Source organism: Pelodiscus sinensis, chromosome 1 (genome assembly GCF_052426305.1).
Source record: "Pelodiscus sinensis isolate ZL-2025 chromosome 1, ASM5242630v1, whole genome shotgun sequence".
Taxonomy (NCBI): domain Eukaryota; kingdom Metazoa; phylum Chordata; order Testudines; family Trionychidae; genus Pelodiscus; species Pelodiscus sinensis.
The window spans coordinates 97709275-97727169 of NC_143052.1; the positions used below are offsets into that span (position 1 = coordinate 97709275).

General features: G+C 41.8%; 1 protein-coding gene across 4 annotated transcripts in view; it reads left to right on the forward strand.

Moving 5' to 3' along the window:
* Positions 1 to 17895, forward strand: part of SYN3 (synapsin III) — a 382630-nt gene that overhangs the window by 333940 nt on the left and 30795 nt on the right. For all 4 annotated transcript variants that reach the window (XM_075938194.2, XM_025178914.3, XM_025178915.3 and 1 more), the window contains 2 exons: positions 1462 to 1524; positions 17295 to 17437. In XM_075938194.2, coding sequence (XP_075794309.1) covers positions 1462 to 1524; positions 17295 to 17437 — 206 coding nt within the window. The remainder of the gene's footprint in view (positions 1 to 1461; positions 1525 to 17294; positions 17438 to 17895) is intronic.

The window sequence follows — 17895 nt, forward strand, 5'->3', positions numbered from 1 at the left end:
GTGTAGACAGCACAGTACTGTTTTCTGCAAAAAAGCCCTGATCACGAAAATGGCGATTGGGGATTTTTTGCGGAAAAGCGCATCTAGATTGGCCACGGACGCTTTTCCGCAAAAAGTGCTTTTCCGGAAAAGCGTCCTGCCAATCTAGACGTGCTTTTCCGAAAATGCTTTTAACGGAAAACTTTTCCATTAAAAGCATTTCCGGAAAATCATGCCAGTGTAGATGTAGCCCATGGGTTAAGTGAGATGTCCACAAACTTCAGGCCGAGTAACATGACACAAGGCTTGGTGTTACAGTGTCACATACAGTATATATGGTAGGCCTTTTACAATCATGTCAGGAAACAGGCCCAAATGACTATACATTTTAAGGCCCTGCTCCTGTCAGCAGATCTGTGCAGGTACACGTCTACACCTGCATGGAGCCTGCTGAGGGATGCCAGGGAGGAGCCCTGATGGAGTCACTGTAGCCCTGTAGCGATGTGCCTGCGTAGATTGGCTTGCAGACTCAACTCACAGGCAAGCACAGTGAGACAGAAGGAACACAATGTGAGTTTTTATATTAATATAATTTAATCCCTGCCCTCACCCATTCTTTTACTCCCCCTCCCGTCCCATTATATGATGTTGTGAATTTGGTGCAGGGGCAAGCAGGGATATGTGCCTCCCATAACTGCAGCCACCAGCCCCCTGCCCCAGGGTACCCCAGCTCGGGAGTGTCCCCAGCCCTCCCAGCCCCTGAGTGCTGGGCAAGCAGTGTGGCCTCAGAGCCAATGCACAGAAGAAGACAAGAGTTGCTGAGTGGGAAGTAGGGGGAGAGGTCTAGAAGGCAGAGCATGGGTAGGATCATGCCTGGCTGTTTGGGGAGACTCAGCCTCCCCTTGCCTACTCAGCCTCCCCATGCAAGACACTACAAAAGAGTTGCACTAGCAGATTGTCTTTATGAGTTTGACCCATGAGTTGGCATCCATTCTCTCTTCCCCCCTCCCCGCCCCCTACATCACCACCGCTGCCAGGGGAAATGGGAAGCAATGAGGGAATGAGAGCTGTTGGGGTTACTGGCTACAGTCACTGCAGGCATTGGCAAGGGTTTGGGAAACATAGCTCACTATTCTCATGCCACACAAACTGCAAGTGGAGGATGAATATGTAGGGAGAGAATGGGGATGCTGACAGCAAAGCAAGGGACCAAAATAAAGCAGAAGGAGAGAGAGACTGAGAAAGGGCAGAACTGGAATAAGGGTACATGGAGGGTTTGAAGTTGGTGCTGGTGAGAGGAGTTGATTTTGAAGGACTCTGCTTAGTCTCCATTTCAGAATCATTTGGAGACCTGAAAAAATATTGTTCACTGTTTTCCTACAGAACAATCCTTCTTTGACCATGAAATGGAGATTTGTCTTTCCAGCAAGGTTCAAAACAGCCACTGAGATACTAATGAGGGTTCTTTCTCCTGCCTTTCAGCTCACAACCCCAAATTTCCCTGTCGTAGTCAAGCTGGGACATGCTCATGCTGGAATGGGGAAGGTAAGGAAAAGCCATTTTACATCCCTATATACAGACATGTAAACTTACAGATATCTATTGTGTACTTTCACTATGGCTACATAACCTGCAACCAGCTAGGTAGGGAAAGGGTTAAGTTAAAGGGATTCTGCCACAGCTAATCCAAGGTGCATTCACTGCCAGTGTGGAAGGAAGTGGCCTTCAGCTGTGGCTCATTAAGAGGCAAGCATATATAGGGTATGTATGTGCAGGTGCTGTTGGTTTGGGGGTTGTTAAGGGTGGAGTTTGCTGGTTAGAGAAGGAGCCAACAGGCTGTTCATTTTTGTGCTTTCTGAAAAGAAAAAAAAATATCATTCTTTATTAAACACCTGCAAAGTGCTGCTAGTCAGTGCATCAGGGAGCTTGCAATCTCCCACTGTCTCCATACAAATGAGGGAGCAGTAGCACTGATCTTCTTGACCCTGTTATTGTTATTTGACTCTATCAAATGGAAGCCCTTTAGTTATTTTCTCTCCCCACTAAAGGGAACCAGAGCAGTTTAACTGGGCCTTGGCCTGGTTTCCTGCCAAGAGGAATCCTAAAAAACTCTCTCCTGTTACCCAAAAGAACTTGTTTGTTTTTCCCAGGCTCTCTGGGATGCTTCAGCAAATTAGCAACTTCTGTTCTGAGGGAGGGAAAGGTGGCACAACCCTTTTAGACAAACACACTCACAATGCATGTTGTATCTTTCAGAGTCATTCGCTCCCTCAGTTTGTCACACTTACGATTATATCAAGGCATCCTATGTATGTCCAGAATATAATTTGTTCAGAGTTAAGGGTGCTACTATCTCCTGTTTTTTGTTTGGGTTCCTATAAAAGCTGAAGAAGAATTATTAGAAATATCCTAGTGTAAATTTTTCACTAGAACAAACAAGCCTTTTTTTTCTCTTAGTATCATCTTTTTGGCTGAACAAAAACCTGTATAACTCAGAGGCACTGAGAAAGGGAGAGTGAAGTCTGTTCAACAGCCTTAGCAAAGCACCAGCTATCTTTTTGCTCATGCAGTAGAGATTAATGGCTTTAGCCCCTAAAATTCCAGGTTCAATCCCTCCTGCTGATTGAGTACAGCTTGTAGGCCTGGGCCCAGGGAAACAAAATTCTCTAAATTCCTGTCTTTCAAATAGAAACTCATTATCATTTTCCAGTGGCCCAAGTGCTCTGTCTGTGGTTGCCAAAAAGGAAGCTGACTGTAGTCCTAAGGCAACTGCTAGAGTGAAGTTGATCATCAAAGAACATGTATTTAAATAAAGAGGAAAACTAAATTAAATTAGTTTAGATTTGTGTTTTAAACCAATTTAGCTGTTAGTCTGTACCATACTCTAATGCAATAACAAGCATAATGTACCCACTGAGTGTGGACTTGTGAACTTTTTGGCCAGGGAAATCCAATCGGAACAAACCAAAAGATAGACGTGCATGTTACTTTTCACCTAAGAAAATGTTTCCAGCACCCTTGGGAAGGGTGATCTCAGATAAACTGCACCGGGACTTCCCTCACTGCTGTTCTGTCACATCTGTTAAGTTGGCCTTAAATGAGTCACACTTAGAAGCTGCCTTGTGAGTTCACATGGATGACATGCCCCAGAATACTGCTGAATTCCCAGCAGTAATATAAGAGGTTTACCAAATAACACATCAGTGCAGAACCATATGCAATAGCACAAAGGGGTTACATAAAAATTAGTTACAAATGGAGAGAGTCTCTGTAGAGGCAGGATGATATGAATACCCCAAAGCTATGGGGCTGTTCAGAGCCCAGGATTTAGATTAGTCCATTATGAAGTTAGAGACTACTTGCAACTGATTTTCAGTACCACCCAAGTTGAGGCATTTGAACCTTGAATTTTGTTTTGGGCCCTCATCCAGCTCAAAGCAAGCTGAAGGAAAATTCAAATTCATTTAAACAGACCTACTAAAGTCAGAGAATTCCAGAATCAAAGAAAAGGAAGAAACAATAGAAACCTAGCACATTCAAACGGCAGGAGCTTTGACCAAAAAGATGCCCTTTAAAATTATGGTAATACAGCCCAGGTGAGGCTGCCTGAAAGGAATTACAGAAATGGAGATTAACAGAGCTAAGGAGACAGTTGAAGAACTTGTTATAATAATCAAACATTTTTATAAGCAACTCAGAAGAGGGGTGCTTATAGGAGAGTTAGTGGTCATTTTGACCACCATAGTGTAAAAGAAGAAATTAGAGACAACCAGGAGATTGCAGGGAGCTAAATTATTCCTCTGCCTTGGTTTTTACCACAGAAGAGGATGCAGCAAGATAACAGCCTGTGAGGATGTTGCTTAGCAGTGAAATGTAGGCACTATCGGAGATAGCATTTTGTTTTTGTTTCAAAAGAGGTTTGTGAGCCGCTCAATTAATTTTCAGTAAATCACCTGATGGCTGGTATTTGTGCAAAAGTGCTGAAGAAACTAAAGGCCAAAATATTAAACTACTGGCAAATGTATATATTTCCATAGTCCCTGGACACCCATCAGGAATACGAACGACCTTGTTCAGCTTGTATCAAAAACACTTACTAAAGTAGAAGACTTGAGTGTACCCACATGTTTAACAGGTGCTAACTGTGTTCTTTCTCAATAAGAAAAATAATTAAGAAAATCATTAGTTTGAAAAGTGCTAACATGTCATTAATAAAGGAAAGCACTGTGTTATAAAGAAATGAGCAAAGGGACAAGAGTCAGTTAATCCAGCTTTGTTGCTTTTGTATTTATATTGCAGTATGAGGTAGGAGCCTTAATTATTGACTTTGGCCCATTCTGCTAGCTCCTGTACAAACAGAGAACAAAAAGACAGTCCCTGCCCCCAGAGGTTTCAGCCACTGGTTCACAATGTGGCTTTGAGCAAGTCATTTTGCTTCTCTTCTTCAATGTCTCCATCTGTTAAAAACAACAACAACAAACCCTGGGAATAACAATACTTACCAGTCACTGATGTTATCTGGGTTACTTGGTTAGTATTTCTAAATCCCATAAAGTTCTGTATAAATTCTAAATGATTATTATTTTATTATAAACACTGGCATGAGGATTATATAATAAACAGTCCTTCACATTTGTGTGTCCTTCATTTTCACGAGCCCTAAATTCACTCACAATATTTGTAAGCAAGGCCAAGAAATTATCCCTAAAACAGAAAATAAAACATAACTAAAACAGGACATGGGAGGAATCAGGAATCAGCTCTGTTGGCATCTCTGACACTCAAGGAGTAGCCATCAGCATTTATGATCAAAACCAAAAACTTCATAAGCTCAGTGGTAGCAAGAATTGTCAAGAGCTAATACACTGTTGCTGCGTCTAGACTGGCATGATTTTCCGCAAATGCTTTTAACGGAAAAGTTTTTCCGTTAAAAGCATTTGTGGAAAAGAGCATCTAGATTGGCACGGACGCTTTTGCGCAAAAGCACTTTTTGCGGAAAAGCATCCGTGCCAATCTAGACGCGGTTTTGCGCAAGAAAGCCCCGATCGCTATTTTCGCCATCGGGGCTTTTTTGCGCAAAACGGTTCTCAGCTGTCTACACTGGCCCTCTTGTGCAAAAGCATTTGTGCAAGAGGGTTTTTTCCCGAATGGGAGAGTCATTGTATTTGCGGAAGAACACTGACAATCTTACATTAGATCGTCAGTGTTCTTGCGCAAATTCAAAGTGGCCAGTGTAGACAGCTGGCAAGTTTTTCCGCAAAAGCAGAAAAACTTGCCAGTCTAGACGCAGCCTGTGTGTAATGTCAGAGTGGAAAGGAAGAACTGTAATAAAACCTCATTTGGAATTTCCATTAACAAATCCAAGAACAAGAGATTCCAAAATGGCTCTCACAGGGAAGAAGAGCATTCTTCAATGAGACACCGGAGCCACAGTCAAACCCACATCTACACTATAGACCCGCACATACACCCATTGCCATAATTGCCTTGTGTTCCTCTCCAGAAAAGGAGACCACCACCTTAACCTCATGAGCAGCTGCCTACTCATTGTGTTCAGCTGTCACACTAAGTTTGCACCAACTGGTTCCATGCACTGCTAGGCTTGCCAGATGCTTTCACCAAAAATCCCCAACATGGCCAAAAAAAAAAAAACCAGGAGACCAAACTTGATGAGCATCTGTGTTTTTTACCGGACAGGGATCAGAAAAAACGGACTGTCCGGGCGAAAATTGGACACTTGGCAACCCTATGCACTGCTTGTGCAACTGCTGTGTCAAAAGTATTGAATATCTAAGGTGTTCCATTGAATTGTTGTAGAGGAACCTTTTCAGTGTTCCTTTTAGGTGGGCAAAGGATCAACAATAACAGAGGACTCTTCCAAACATCCATGGATGGACTCTCCTTACAGGAGATGTCTTCCCAAGAACAGAAATAAGCCAGTGAGCACTCAGTTACAAATGGAGACATCTGCCAATTCAGGGTATGATGCTGTCTGAGCCAATTGCCACCCTGGCTTGATATGGGCAAATATCACTCTTGAGAAGCACGGGAGGGTGTGAAGAGATTTTCTTTCTTTCTTTCTTTCTTTCTTTCTTTCTTTCTTTCTTTCTTTCTTTCTTTCTTTCTTTCTTTCTTTCTTTCTTTCTTTCTTTCTTTCTTTCTTTCTTTCTTTCTTTCTTTCTTTCTTTCTTTCTTTCTTTCTCCAGATGACACTGTCCCTGAGCCTACTGGAAATAAGCACTAAGTGTGTGAATATCTCCCAGCTGTCTAGTAGCATAACCCTGAAATGCCCCGGGAATAGAGCTCAGTACTGCAAATTCACTCAGAAAGCCTCTTTGCATCTCCCCGAGCAGACCATGGGAAGGAGACAAGTGCCAAATTTATCTATACAGAAGAGAAACAGCACATATTTATGCAACATTCTTATACATACCTCTCTAATTAGACCAGTTTAAGAGACACTTCAGATCCAAGTCAGCCCCATAATTATGAAAACATCCTCCCAATACTGATCACAGCTCAGATGAATATATTGCATTGCAGAAGAAAAGCTTGTTGTTCATAATAATGTGGTTAGAGTTATTTTTCTCTTATGGGATGGGAAGGATTTCTTTTTTAGTTTAAATATAGCACAAACTAAACAGAGCCACTATGAAATGTAAAAATACCATGGGCCTTTTATCAGGAAAGTTGACTCGTCACCTTGTCTCTCCAGGAACTGGAAATAGAACTTTCTAAAAATGAGAGCTTTGAAAATCCAGTGTGTTAAGAGGAAGGAAAAAGAGCAAAAATCACCCTAGTTTGTCAAGAGACAAATATTTTCCTAAATGAGGAACAAATAAGAATTTAATATGTAACATTCACAGCAGCATAATCCAGTCATTGCAGTCTCTCTGACTCATGAGTTAGGAGATACCACCCATCTCGAAAATAGCAGGCACATCCCAGTCTTTGAAAATGGTTCTGGTGCCTATCGCTGGACACAGAGAGCTTTGTCTGATCCAGCACATACAGCCTGCATTTGGGATTGCTGAAACCTGCAGCGAAGGCTGGCCTTCAGCTAGAGATGCTATGAAGGAAGCTGTGTAGCCTAGTTCATTATTGACTGTAAAGCGAAGATTGAGGGCACTAGGAAAATTCAGAGTAATTTTATAAATTATTATCCATTATCATTATTGTTATTTATTATAAGGTGACCCCAGCAATGTGCAAGACAGTTCCAAATTTAGGGTATGTCCACCCGACACGCTTATTTTGAAATAAGCTATTCTGGAGGAAATACTCCAAAATAGCTTAGTTCAAAATAGCACATCTACACTACAGGGAAGCCTGGAAATTAGTTTGAGGCAGTCTTTCCTAATGTGGATGCGCTACCTCGATTTAGAGTCCCAGGAGGCACTGGGGAGTAATTACTTTGAATGGTCCTGGGGAGGAGCTATTTCAAAATAGCAGCAGTGGAGCGGTCTACACTATTGCTATTCCCAAATAGCTATTTCAGAATAGGTGTTATTCCTTGTGGAATGAGGTTTACAGAAGTCAGAAAAAGCTGTCCATTATTTCGAATTTATTTTGGAATAACAGAATTGCTGCATAGATGCTCGCATTATTTCAGAATAATGGCCATTATTCCAAAATAACGCTGCTATGTAGATGCACACTTAGGCTGTGTCTACACTGGCCACTTATTCCGGAAAAGCAGACGCTTTTCCAGAATAACTTGCCAGCTGTCTACACTAGCCCCTTGAATTTCTGGAAAAGCACTGACGATCTACTGTAAAATCATCAGTGCTTTTCCGGAAAAACTATGCTGCTCCCGTTTGGGCAAAAGTCCTTTTCTGGAAAACTGTTCCAGAAAAGGGCCAGTGTAGACAGCACAGATTTCTTTTCTGCAAAAAAGCCCCAATTGCAAAAATGACGATTGGGGCTTTTTTGCGGAAAAGCACGTCTACATTGGCACGGACGCTTTTCCGGAAAAAGTGCTTTTCCGGAAAAGCATTCTGCCAATGTAGACGTGCTTTTCCGGAAATACTTTTAACGAAAAACTGTTCCATTTTAAGCATTTCCGGAAAAGGGTGCCAGGTAGACGTAGCCTTAGATTGAAGGTTAGATCTGCTGCTGCCTGAAGTGGACAGGAGGGGTGTGGAGAGAGAAGGAATCTGAGGAAATCTTATGAGAATAGTTATTCTTATGGATCAATTCTCTCAATATAGCATAAACCTTTTGAGAACTAGTGAGATGTTTGCCCTTTGAAGTGGCGGAACGATCCTAAGCTCTTTTGGGGTTGCATGACTACCATCATTTGCGGTGGAAATCTCATGAGAACAGCTATTAAGATTTCTGTCATCTATTCGTCTGTTTATTACAAGTCCATTGCTTCACATTTGTGTGCCTATCCAACGCAGCCTTCGGCTGATATTTTTTATCTGAACCCTAGTCTAAACTCAATATGGACACAGATGATGGCCTCATCAGCCCATCTAGAATAGAAAGTGGGTTTAAAGTGTGGAACAGAATAAATGTTGGGTCACAAACAGAAATCAAATGCACCCTTCCCTCTTGTAAAGAACTACTACAATAATAATGTACCTGGCTGACAGATTCTTTGCTTGTGTGGCCACATGCCTAGTGAAAGTGGAAGAGGAATATGACTGGGTATTTGCAGTGATCAGCTTGGAGACAAGGGAGGATGTGATGACCTTGAGTCTCTGGAATCCATGACCACTTAGGAAATATAAGCATGGAAATGGGAGGAAGGGAACACTACCCCTGGAAATTGGAGCTGGGACAGAGAGGGGGTCAATGCCCCTCGTTGCAAGGACCATGTGTTCTGACTCTTTGATGCCATAAAGTTTTTTGGGTGATTGAAATACAGTGCTGATTTTTTCAGCTCCCTAGATCATTTGAAATCCTGCTTTTCAGGAAGGCTATATTCACATTTCTCTGCTAGTACAAGGGATACATCATCATACATCATCAGGTATGTCCACACTGCAATTAAAAACCCGCCTATGCCAGCTAGCTTGGACTAAGGGGCTGTTTAATTATGGAGTAGACACTTGGGCTCAGGCTGGAGCCCAAGCTCTGGGACCCTGCAAGGATACACTATAATTAAACAGTTCCTTGGCCAAACCTCCCAAGCTCTAGTCAAATGGCACAGGCCAGTTGTGGGTGTCTAATTGCAGTATAAATATAAACTTAAAAGAGATAATACAGGATCTTTTTCTCCAGTTCACAGTGGAAGTGAATTAACTGAATTAAGGTCATTTTAATTCTGAATGAGTGTCCACACAGGGGTTTAATGCAGATTAACTAATCTACTTTAAATGCACTCCTTTAGTTAATTCAGATTAATTTTACTGAGTGTCCATCCCCATGTAGACAAGCCCTCGTTACCTGGCAGGGAGGGAATACTAGCCCCTGTTCACACTGCAATGGCCAGTAAAGGAGTTTCATTGACAGGCTATGAAGATGCAGTCCCTCCCCAAAGGAATTGTAGCTACTATGGGTGTACATCCTCAAAAGTCCTGCTGAGCTCCCCATTCATTACAGTAATAAGAGCAGCAGCAGTATTAAGTTATATCAGTGCCAGAGAAGGATGTGTTTCAGGGAATCTTCAGACCTCAGCAGGGAGCCTTTTCACTCAGAAAGACATTTGTCAACCTCCCTGGCCAGATCTCTTCACAACAGGTCAGCAAAACTCCACAGCAAATAGCAGTTGATGGCTTTAGAATGAATCGATTACTGATCAAACAAGCAGCGCAGCTTTGCAAATAGACTAATGTCACTTAGTGTTTGCACTCATTTACACAATGAAAGGGACACTGGGTTTATCCATTTTAGGATGCAGGTTTATCCAGATATTAGGATGCAGAAGAGAACACTGGCTCCTGTTAATTTTTTTTCTAGCTTCCTTTGCCTCTTTTTCAAACACTTCCTCCTCCCCCAAACTCATAACAACATTTTAAAAGCTACAAAATTACCCACCAGCTAAGTGGAATGTCAAGTATTCCTCTTGAGTGTGTTTGACTCATTAGTGACGCATTCCTGCACCATCACCCCAGTGTCACAATGCATCCAGGCTGGCTGAACTGGGACTTGAACTTTCTGTCTTTAAAATAATGGGTATTTTATTGGGCTCTAATAGTGACAGCAAAAAAGTTAAAAGGGGAGAGAAAGTAAATATGAAATATGTAAAAGAAGGACCTTAATAAAGTAGTAGAACTGATAAATAAGATAGGAAAATCAATCTATCTAATTAGATTGTAACTATTTACCTGTTTTAAAGCTAATAATTGTACCTGAACTAAACAAACTTCACCCTGAGCCAAGATAAACTACTGAAATGACCTTGGCTGGGTCAGAAAATTGACAAAATAAGTTTTTTCTTTTGGATTTGTGCCTGTTGGGAAAGAAGGAACTAAGCCATTTATTAGGAGGCATTCTGGGGATTCCCTTATCTATGAAAACTCTGAGAATTCCGTAGGAAGGTTAATTGAATCCAAGAGTTGGCTCAGGAAGGATAGACATCTGGGGAGATGATTTCCTATAACCTTTAAAAAGAATCACTCTGAATCACTGCTTGTTCTTGTATAGCATTGTTAAAGGATTCTTCTTTGTCTTTTGTTGCTTTAGTTCATTACTTTGAGTTCCTGTTAAAATCCCTGGGCTACGTCTACACTGTCCACAATTTCCGGAAAAGCCATGCAAATCAGGTGTCAGGATAGGGAAATCCGCGGGGGATTTAAATATCCCCCACGGATTTAAATAAACATGTCCGCCGCTTTTTTTCCGGCTTGGGGAAAAGCCGGAAAAAAAGCGTCTAGACTGGCACGATCCTCCGGAATAAAGCCCTTTTCCGGAGGATCTCTTATTCCTACTTTGATGTCCTACTTTTTGATTTCCCTATCCTGACTTACCTGATTTGCATGGCTTTTCCGGAAATTGTGGCCAGTGTAGACGTAGCCCCTGTGTATTTTTCTTTTTAACCAATGAGTTGAATGAATATTTTGTGGTCCTTTATAAAATCACCTTCTGGTATCATAGCCTTCTGTCTTGCAGAGCATGCGAGATAGTTCACCCCCTTTCTGCTGTATCCAAGATTTCTGAGCAGGAGTCCAGGTGGTTGGGAGAAGGGAGAGGACATGGCCTGATTCTCATTGTCATAGGAAATCCTTCCCTCTTTTCCACCTCAGTGGCAAACATTACGGCTACGTCTAAACTGGCATGATTTTCTGCAAATGCTTTTAACAGAAAAGCTTTTCCGTTAAAAGCATTTGCAGAAAAGAGCGTCTAGATTGGCATGGACGCTTTTCCGCAAAAACACTTTTTGCGGAAAAGCATCCATGCCAATCTAGACGCGGTTTTGTGCAAAACAATACTGCGTTGTCTACACTGGCCCTCTTGCGCAAAAGCATTTGCGCAAGAGGGCTTTTGCCTGAACAGGAGCAGCATAGCATTTCCGCAAGAACACTGACAATCTTACATGAGATCATCAGTGTTCTTGCGGAAATTCAAGCTGCCAGTGTAGACAGTTGGCAGAAAAACTTGCCAGTCTAGATGCAACCTACTTGACTATAAAATGCAGTCATTTCTGCTTGAGCTTAGAAAGACCTTCTGTACCACCAAGCATAGTTTGTTTTGGAGCCCATAAGAGTCACTGCTCCAAATAGGTCATTATATAATGGCTTTTTTCTATTGCCTATTTTCTGTTGGTATTTTTCTATTGCCAAAAGGTTCAGGAGAATACAGTATGTGGTAATTTAGTGCATGGCCTGCTCAATATGGTTGCTCCAAGAAGCATCTCTTCAGTGAGGGACTAACTCATCTCACATCATTTGTCCAGGCTCTAGTGTTCTCTGTGTAAAAATATTGACCAACAAAAAGGCCTCTAGATTCCCCAAGAGGATGTGACAATTTTTCAAAACTTGAGCTCTACTCCTGAACTAGGGTTGCCGGATGGTTTATCCAAACATACCGAACACCCCCCACCCACCCCCGCCAAATAAACCACCGGGGAAAAAATTCTGTTAAGGAAAAAAAGGGGGGAGACCAAAGTTGATAAGGAAAAAAAATAAAATAAAATTTAAAAAACAGCGTGCCTCCTTTAAGAAACGCTTTTCAGTCTTTTTGGTCCTAACAGGCTGCCGGCGGCTGCCCGCCATTTGCCTCCCTGCACCTGGCCGGACAGCTCCCCTACGGAACCCAGTAAGCACCCAGGATTTTCGCCTCCTGGTTGAGAAAAAAAATACTGGACATTTTAGGTGTCCAGTATTTTCTGAAATATTTTACCAGACAGGGGACAAAAATACCAGACTGTCTGGTTCAATACTGGACACCTGGCAACCCTATCCTGAACTATCAGAATACTCTCCAGATCAAACCTCAACTGAGCACTTTCATCACAACCTCACCCCTGTTTTCCATTGCTGTGGGGAGTGACTGAGCAATTTGCTCAGCATAGCTCAAATTTAAAATTAAACTACAAAGCACAAAAAAAGTCTGTCCCTCCTTTATGATGGTTAATGATGACAATGTGCTTTTTCTTTTTAATTCTGCCTGATTATTGAGTCCTCTCTTTTTCTCTCAAAGACATAAATAATTATGCCACAAAATTGCACTTCTCCTCCACTCCACAAAGGAGAAAGAGGATAATCAGCATTTAGCAAAATGATGGAAGTTAAGAACTCACATCCTTGTGATAGTATTTTAAATAATTTATATAGAAACAGTCAAGGGGAAAACCAGTTTTGCAATCCACTTTCACCTCAGCACTTCTGGTACTTAAGAATTACCTAAATAGGTACCTCACCTAAGTAAGAGAGAATTTCAAAACTAGAATGTGATATCATTTTTGTTTTGGAACTTACAACCACTAATATAAATGAAAAAACACACCAATTGCAGATTAGCAACAAACTCATCATTGTTCTTCTACTTTAACAAATAGGGAGGAACTGGTTGAGAATTTCAAAGTGGAAGGCAGCGTGGGTGAAAGTGATCATGAAATCACAGAGTTCACAATTCTAAGGAAGGGTAGAAGGGAGAACAGCAAAATAGAGACAATGGATTTCAGGAAGGCGGATGTTGGTAAGCTCAGAGAGCTGATCGGTAAGGTCCCATGGGAATCAAGACTGAGGGGAAAAACAACTGAGGAGAGTTGGCAGTTTTTCAAAGCGACATTGTTAAGAGCCCAAAAGCAAGCTACTCCATTGCGTAGGAAAGAGAAAATATGGCAAAAGACCACCTTGGTTTAACCAAGAGATCTTGCATGATCTAAAAATAAAAAGGAGTCATATAAAAATGGAAACTAGGACGAATTACAAAGGATAAATATAGGCAAACAACACAGGAATGCAGGGGCAAGATTAGAAAGGCAAAGGCACAAAATGAGCTCAAACTAGCTACAGGAATCAAGGAAAACAAGAGGACTTTTTATAAAAACATTAGAAACAAGAGGAAGACCAAGGACAGGGTAGACCCACTGCTCAGTGAGGAGAGAGAAACAGTAACAGGAAACTTGGAAATGACAGAGATGCTTAATGACTTCTTTGTTTCAGTCTTCATCAAGAAGTCTGATGAAGGAATGCCTAACATAGTGAATGCTAGTGGGAAGGGGGTAGGTTTAGAAGATAAAATAAAAAAAGAACAAGTTAAAAATCACCTAGAAAAGTTAGATGCCTGCAAGTCACCAGGGCCTGATGAAATGCATCCTAGAATACTCAAGGAGCTGATAGAGGAGGTATCTGAGCCGCTAGCTATCATCTTTGGAAAATAATGGGAGACAGGAGAGATTTCAGAAAACTGGAAAAGGGCAAATATAGTGCCCATTTATAAAAAGGGAAATAAGAACAACCCAGGAAACTACAGACCAGTTAGTTTAACTTCTGTGCCAGGGAAGATAATGGCGCAAGTAATTAAGGAAATCATCTGCAAACACTTGGAAGGTGGTAAGGTGATAGGGAACAGCCAGCATGGATTTATAAAGAACAAATCATGTGAAACCAATCTGATAGCTTTCTTTGATAGGATAATGAGTCTTGTGGATAAGGGAGAAGCGATGGATGTGGAATACCTAGACTTTAGTAAGGCGTTTGATATGGTCTCGCATGATATTCTTATCAATAAACTTGGCAAATACAACTTAGATGGGTCTACTATAAGGTGGGTGCATAACTGGCTGGATAACCATACTCAGAGAGTAGTTATTAATGGTTTTCAATCCTGCTGGAAAGGTATAACAAGTGGGGTTCTGCAGGGGTCTGTTTTGGGACCGGCTCTGTTCAATATCTTCATCAACGATTTAGATATTGGCATAGAGAGTACGCTTATTAAGTTTGCAGATGATACCAAGCTGGGAGGGGTTGCGACTAATCTGGAGGATAGGGTCATAATTCAAAATGATCTTGACAAATTGGAGAAATGGTCTGAAGTAAACAGGATGAAGTTTAATAAAGACAAATACAAAGTGCTCCACTTAGGAAGAAGCAATCAGTTTCACACATACAGAATGAGAAGAAACTGTCCAGGAAGGAGTACGGCAGAAAGGAATCTAGGGATTATAGTGGACCACAAGCTAAATATGAGTCAACAGTGTGATGCTGTTGCAAAAAAAAAAAAAAAAAAAGCAAACATGATTCTGGGATGCATTAACAGGTGTATCGTGAGCAAAACATGAGGGCTACGTCTACACTGGCCCCTTTTCCGGAAGGGGCATGTAAATTTCACCAGTCGTTATAGGGAAATCCGCGGGGGATTTAAATATCCCCCGCGGCATTTAAATAAAAATGTCCGCCGCTTTTTTCCGGCTTTTAAAAAAGCCGGAAAAGAGCGTCTACACTGGCCCCGATCCTCCGGAAAAAGTGCCCTTTTCTGGAGGGTCTTATTCCTACTTTGAAGGATCGGGGCCAGTGTAGACGCTCTTTTCCGGCTTTTTTAAAAGCCGGAAAAAAGCGGCGGACATTTTTATTTAAATGCCGCGGGGGATATTTAAATCCCCCGCGGATTTCCCTACGACGACTGGTGAAATTTACATGCCCCTTCCGGAAAAGGGGCCAGTGTAGACGTAGCCGAGAAGTCATTCTTCCGCTCTACTCTGCGCTGGTTAGGCCTCAGTTGAAGTATTGTGTCCAGTTCTGGGCACCACATTTCAAGAAAGATGTGGAGAAATTGGAGAGGGTCCAGAGAAGAGCAACAAGAATGATTAAAGGTCTAGAAAACATGACCTATGAAGGAAGGCTGAAAGAACTGAGTTTGTTTAGTTTGGAAAAGAGGAGATTGAGGGGGGACATGATAGCAGTTTTCAGGTATCTAAAAGGGTGTCATAAGGAGGAGGGAGAAAACTTGTTCATCTTGGCCTCTGAGGATAGAACAAGAAGCAATGGGCTCAAACTGCAGCAAGGGAGGTTTAGGTTGGATGTTAGGAAAAACTTCCTATCTGTCAGGGTGGTTAAACACTAGAATAAATTGCCCAGAGAGGTTGTGGAATCTCCATCTGTGGAGATATTTAAGAGTAGGTTAGATAAATGTCTATCAGGGATTGTCTAGACCAGTGGTTCCCAAACTTTTTGGCATCATACCCCCCTTTTTGATTTTTGAAAAACCCACATGCCCCACGCCCCCAAATAGCAGCAAAACTTGTTGAGCAAAAAAAAAAAAGGAAAAAAGGAACTGAACAGGGCAGCAAAACTTGATGGGGGTAGGCTGGGTCGCCTTGCGCCCTCTGGAATTTCTTCATGCCCCCCAGTATGGGAACCCATGGTCTAGACAGTACTGGGTCCTGCCATGAGAGCAGGGGACTTTACTCGATGACATCTCTAGGTCCCTTCCCGTCCAAGTATTCTATGTTTCTATGATACGTTCATACTCAGGATGGTTGCTGCTTTCCCATGGTTTTAGGTAGACATTTAGAATAGCTCATTCAGTCTTAATAAAGAGACTCCAACCATCAATGCATGTTTCCTTCAGACTGGTTTACATAGACTGTGGCCTTTTCACACATCTACGGATTTAGTTTGTAAACTCTTGAAGGCAGGGACCATTTTTTTGTTCAATGTTTGTACAGTGCTTTGCACAATGGAGTCCTGATCCTTGATTAAAACCTCTGGATGATGCCACAATATAAATAATAAAACACAATGAAAATCACATTTTGCTCTGATCCTGTAGACCTGCTTAAATTAACACATCCATCTCCACACACTATCATCTGGGGGGGTTTCAATTGGCTAGGTTGTGCTGATGACCCAGAATAGATTTTTTACAATGTATGTTACTAACGGCTGAGTTTGGTGACATGAAGGTAGTGACATTGTCTGGGATGAGTTGGTTGGTTGTTTTTTTCTTTCTTTCAGTATTCGGAGACTTCAGGATTTTTTTCTCTACCCTTCTTAGTGGCTCTTGGTAGACAGCTGCTCATCCTCTATACTTAGTGATTCCTTTTTTCCAGAATTTCTTTTTTGAAAGTTTCAGCATATTTCCAGTAAATAAATAACACTCTGAAAAGTAATAACACTCTGAAAAGCTAATTTCCCAGGAAATTTGCGGCCCTTTGGGTATAGCCCTCAAGCCCCTGAACATCACACTAACTCCTTCCCTCTACACCTTCCCCCGCATACACTCCCATGACCTCTGGCTTGCCCTGCCTGCAGTATGTGGTCTCCCCTAGGAACATCATCCTCATAGGGCTTTTGTTCTATATGCATCTAGCCTGGAGTCCTGTGCCAGGTGTTAGCGGGAAACTAGATAAGGGCAATGTGAGCTGCTAGCAATCTAGAGAGCAGGAGTGGCAAAAAATAAAATAAAATAAAATAAAATAAAATAAAATAAAATAAAATAAAATAAAATTCATCTCTCTGCTTTTTTTTCTGGTGTAAATGACTATTTCATGGTCATTCCTGGTTTTCTTTTCTCATCTGACCGTTAGTGGTAAATAATAGAGCAAGGGTAATTTAGAGTTGGAATTAAGTTATGCTACAAATATATAACCAGTGCCTTTTTGGAGCATTCCAGCTGTGTAACATGATGAAGCCTTCTGAGGAAAGCCCCATGGGATCCTTTAATCATATGTATATGTTCTCATTACTGATCCCCAAGGGCTTGTACATCCAGGAAAGAGACATGCCAGTTACCTAGATATGTCTAAGGTTTGCCTTGGTGAAGCATCCTTCTACCTACTTCCGTCTATTCTTCAATTTCACTCTCCTTATTGTTTAATTACCACTGTACTCTGCTGTTCATCCACTGAGATGACCCCTCCTCACAGATATTCCTGTTCCTTTTGTGCTCGGCACTCGTTGGCTGGATTTCTACAATGGAAGGTAAAAGTTGAGAACCAGTATGACTTCCAGGACATGGCCAGCATAGTAGCCATGGCAAAAACCTATGCCACCACTGAGACGTTCATCGACTCCAAGTACGATATCCGAATCCAGAAAATCGGCAACAATTACAAAGCTTACATGTGAGTGTGTGGTCTCATGGCTGGGCTGGGAATGGGCTGTGGGGGACAATAAGTGGACAGAGATATTTTTATGAATGTGATTTAGTGTCTGCTTTGTTCTGGAATAGGTGGCTGATTTAAGTTCCTTGAAGAATAACCCTGGTGTGTTTTCACCTCTCCCCTATGCTGATCCCTCTGGCCACAGATAGCCCCTCCATAACTCAGTGCCTTGTTCCCAGGCTGTAAATCTATCTTTACCTGTTTTCACCAGCCTTGGACAGGTACCAGGAGATAAGATTTACTCCCCTATCATTGCAGTAACTTGCTTTCCCCCATCTCTCCTAGCCATTTAGTCAAATCCTCCATCTCTCAGCCCCCTCTAGTGGGAACAGTAAAAACAATATTTCAGTTTCAAGTGAAATATTAAAAACTAGGTGGTTGGGGCAGCCTATATTGCCACTTCACATGTGCCACTTTGG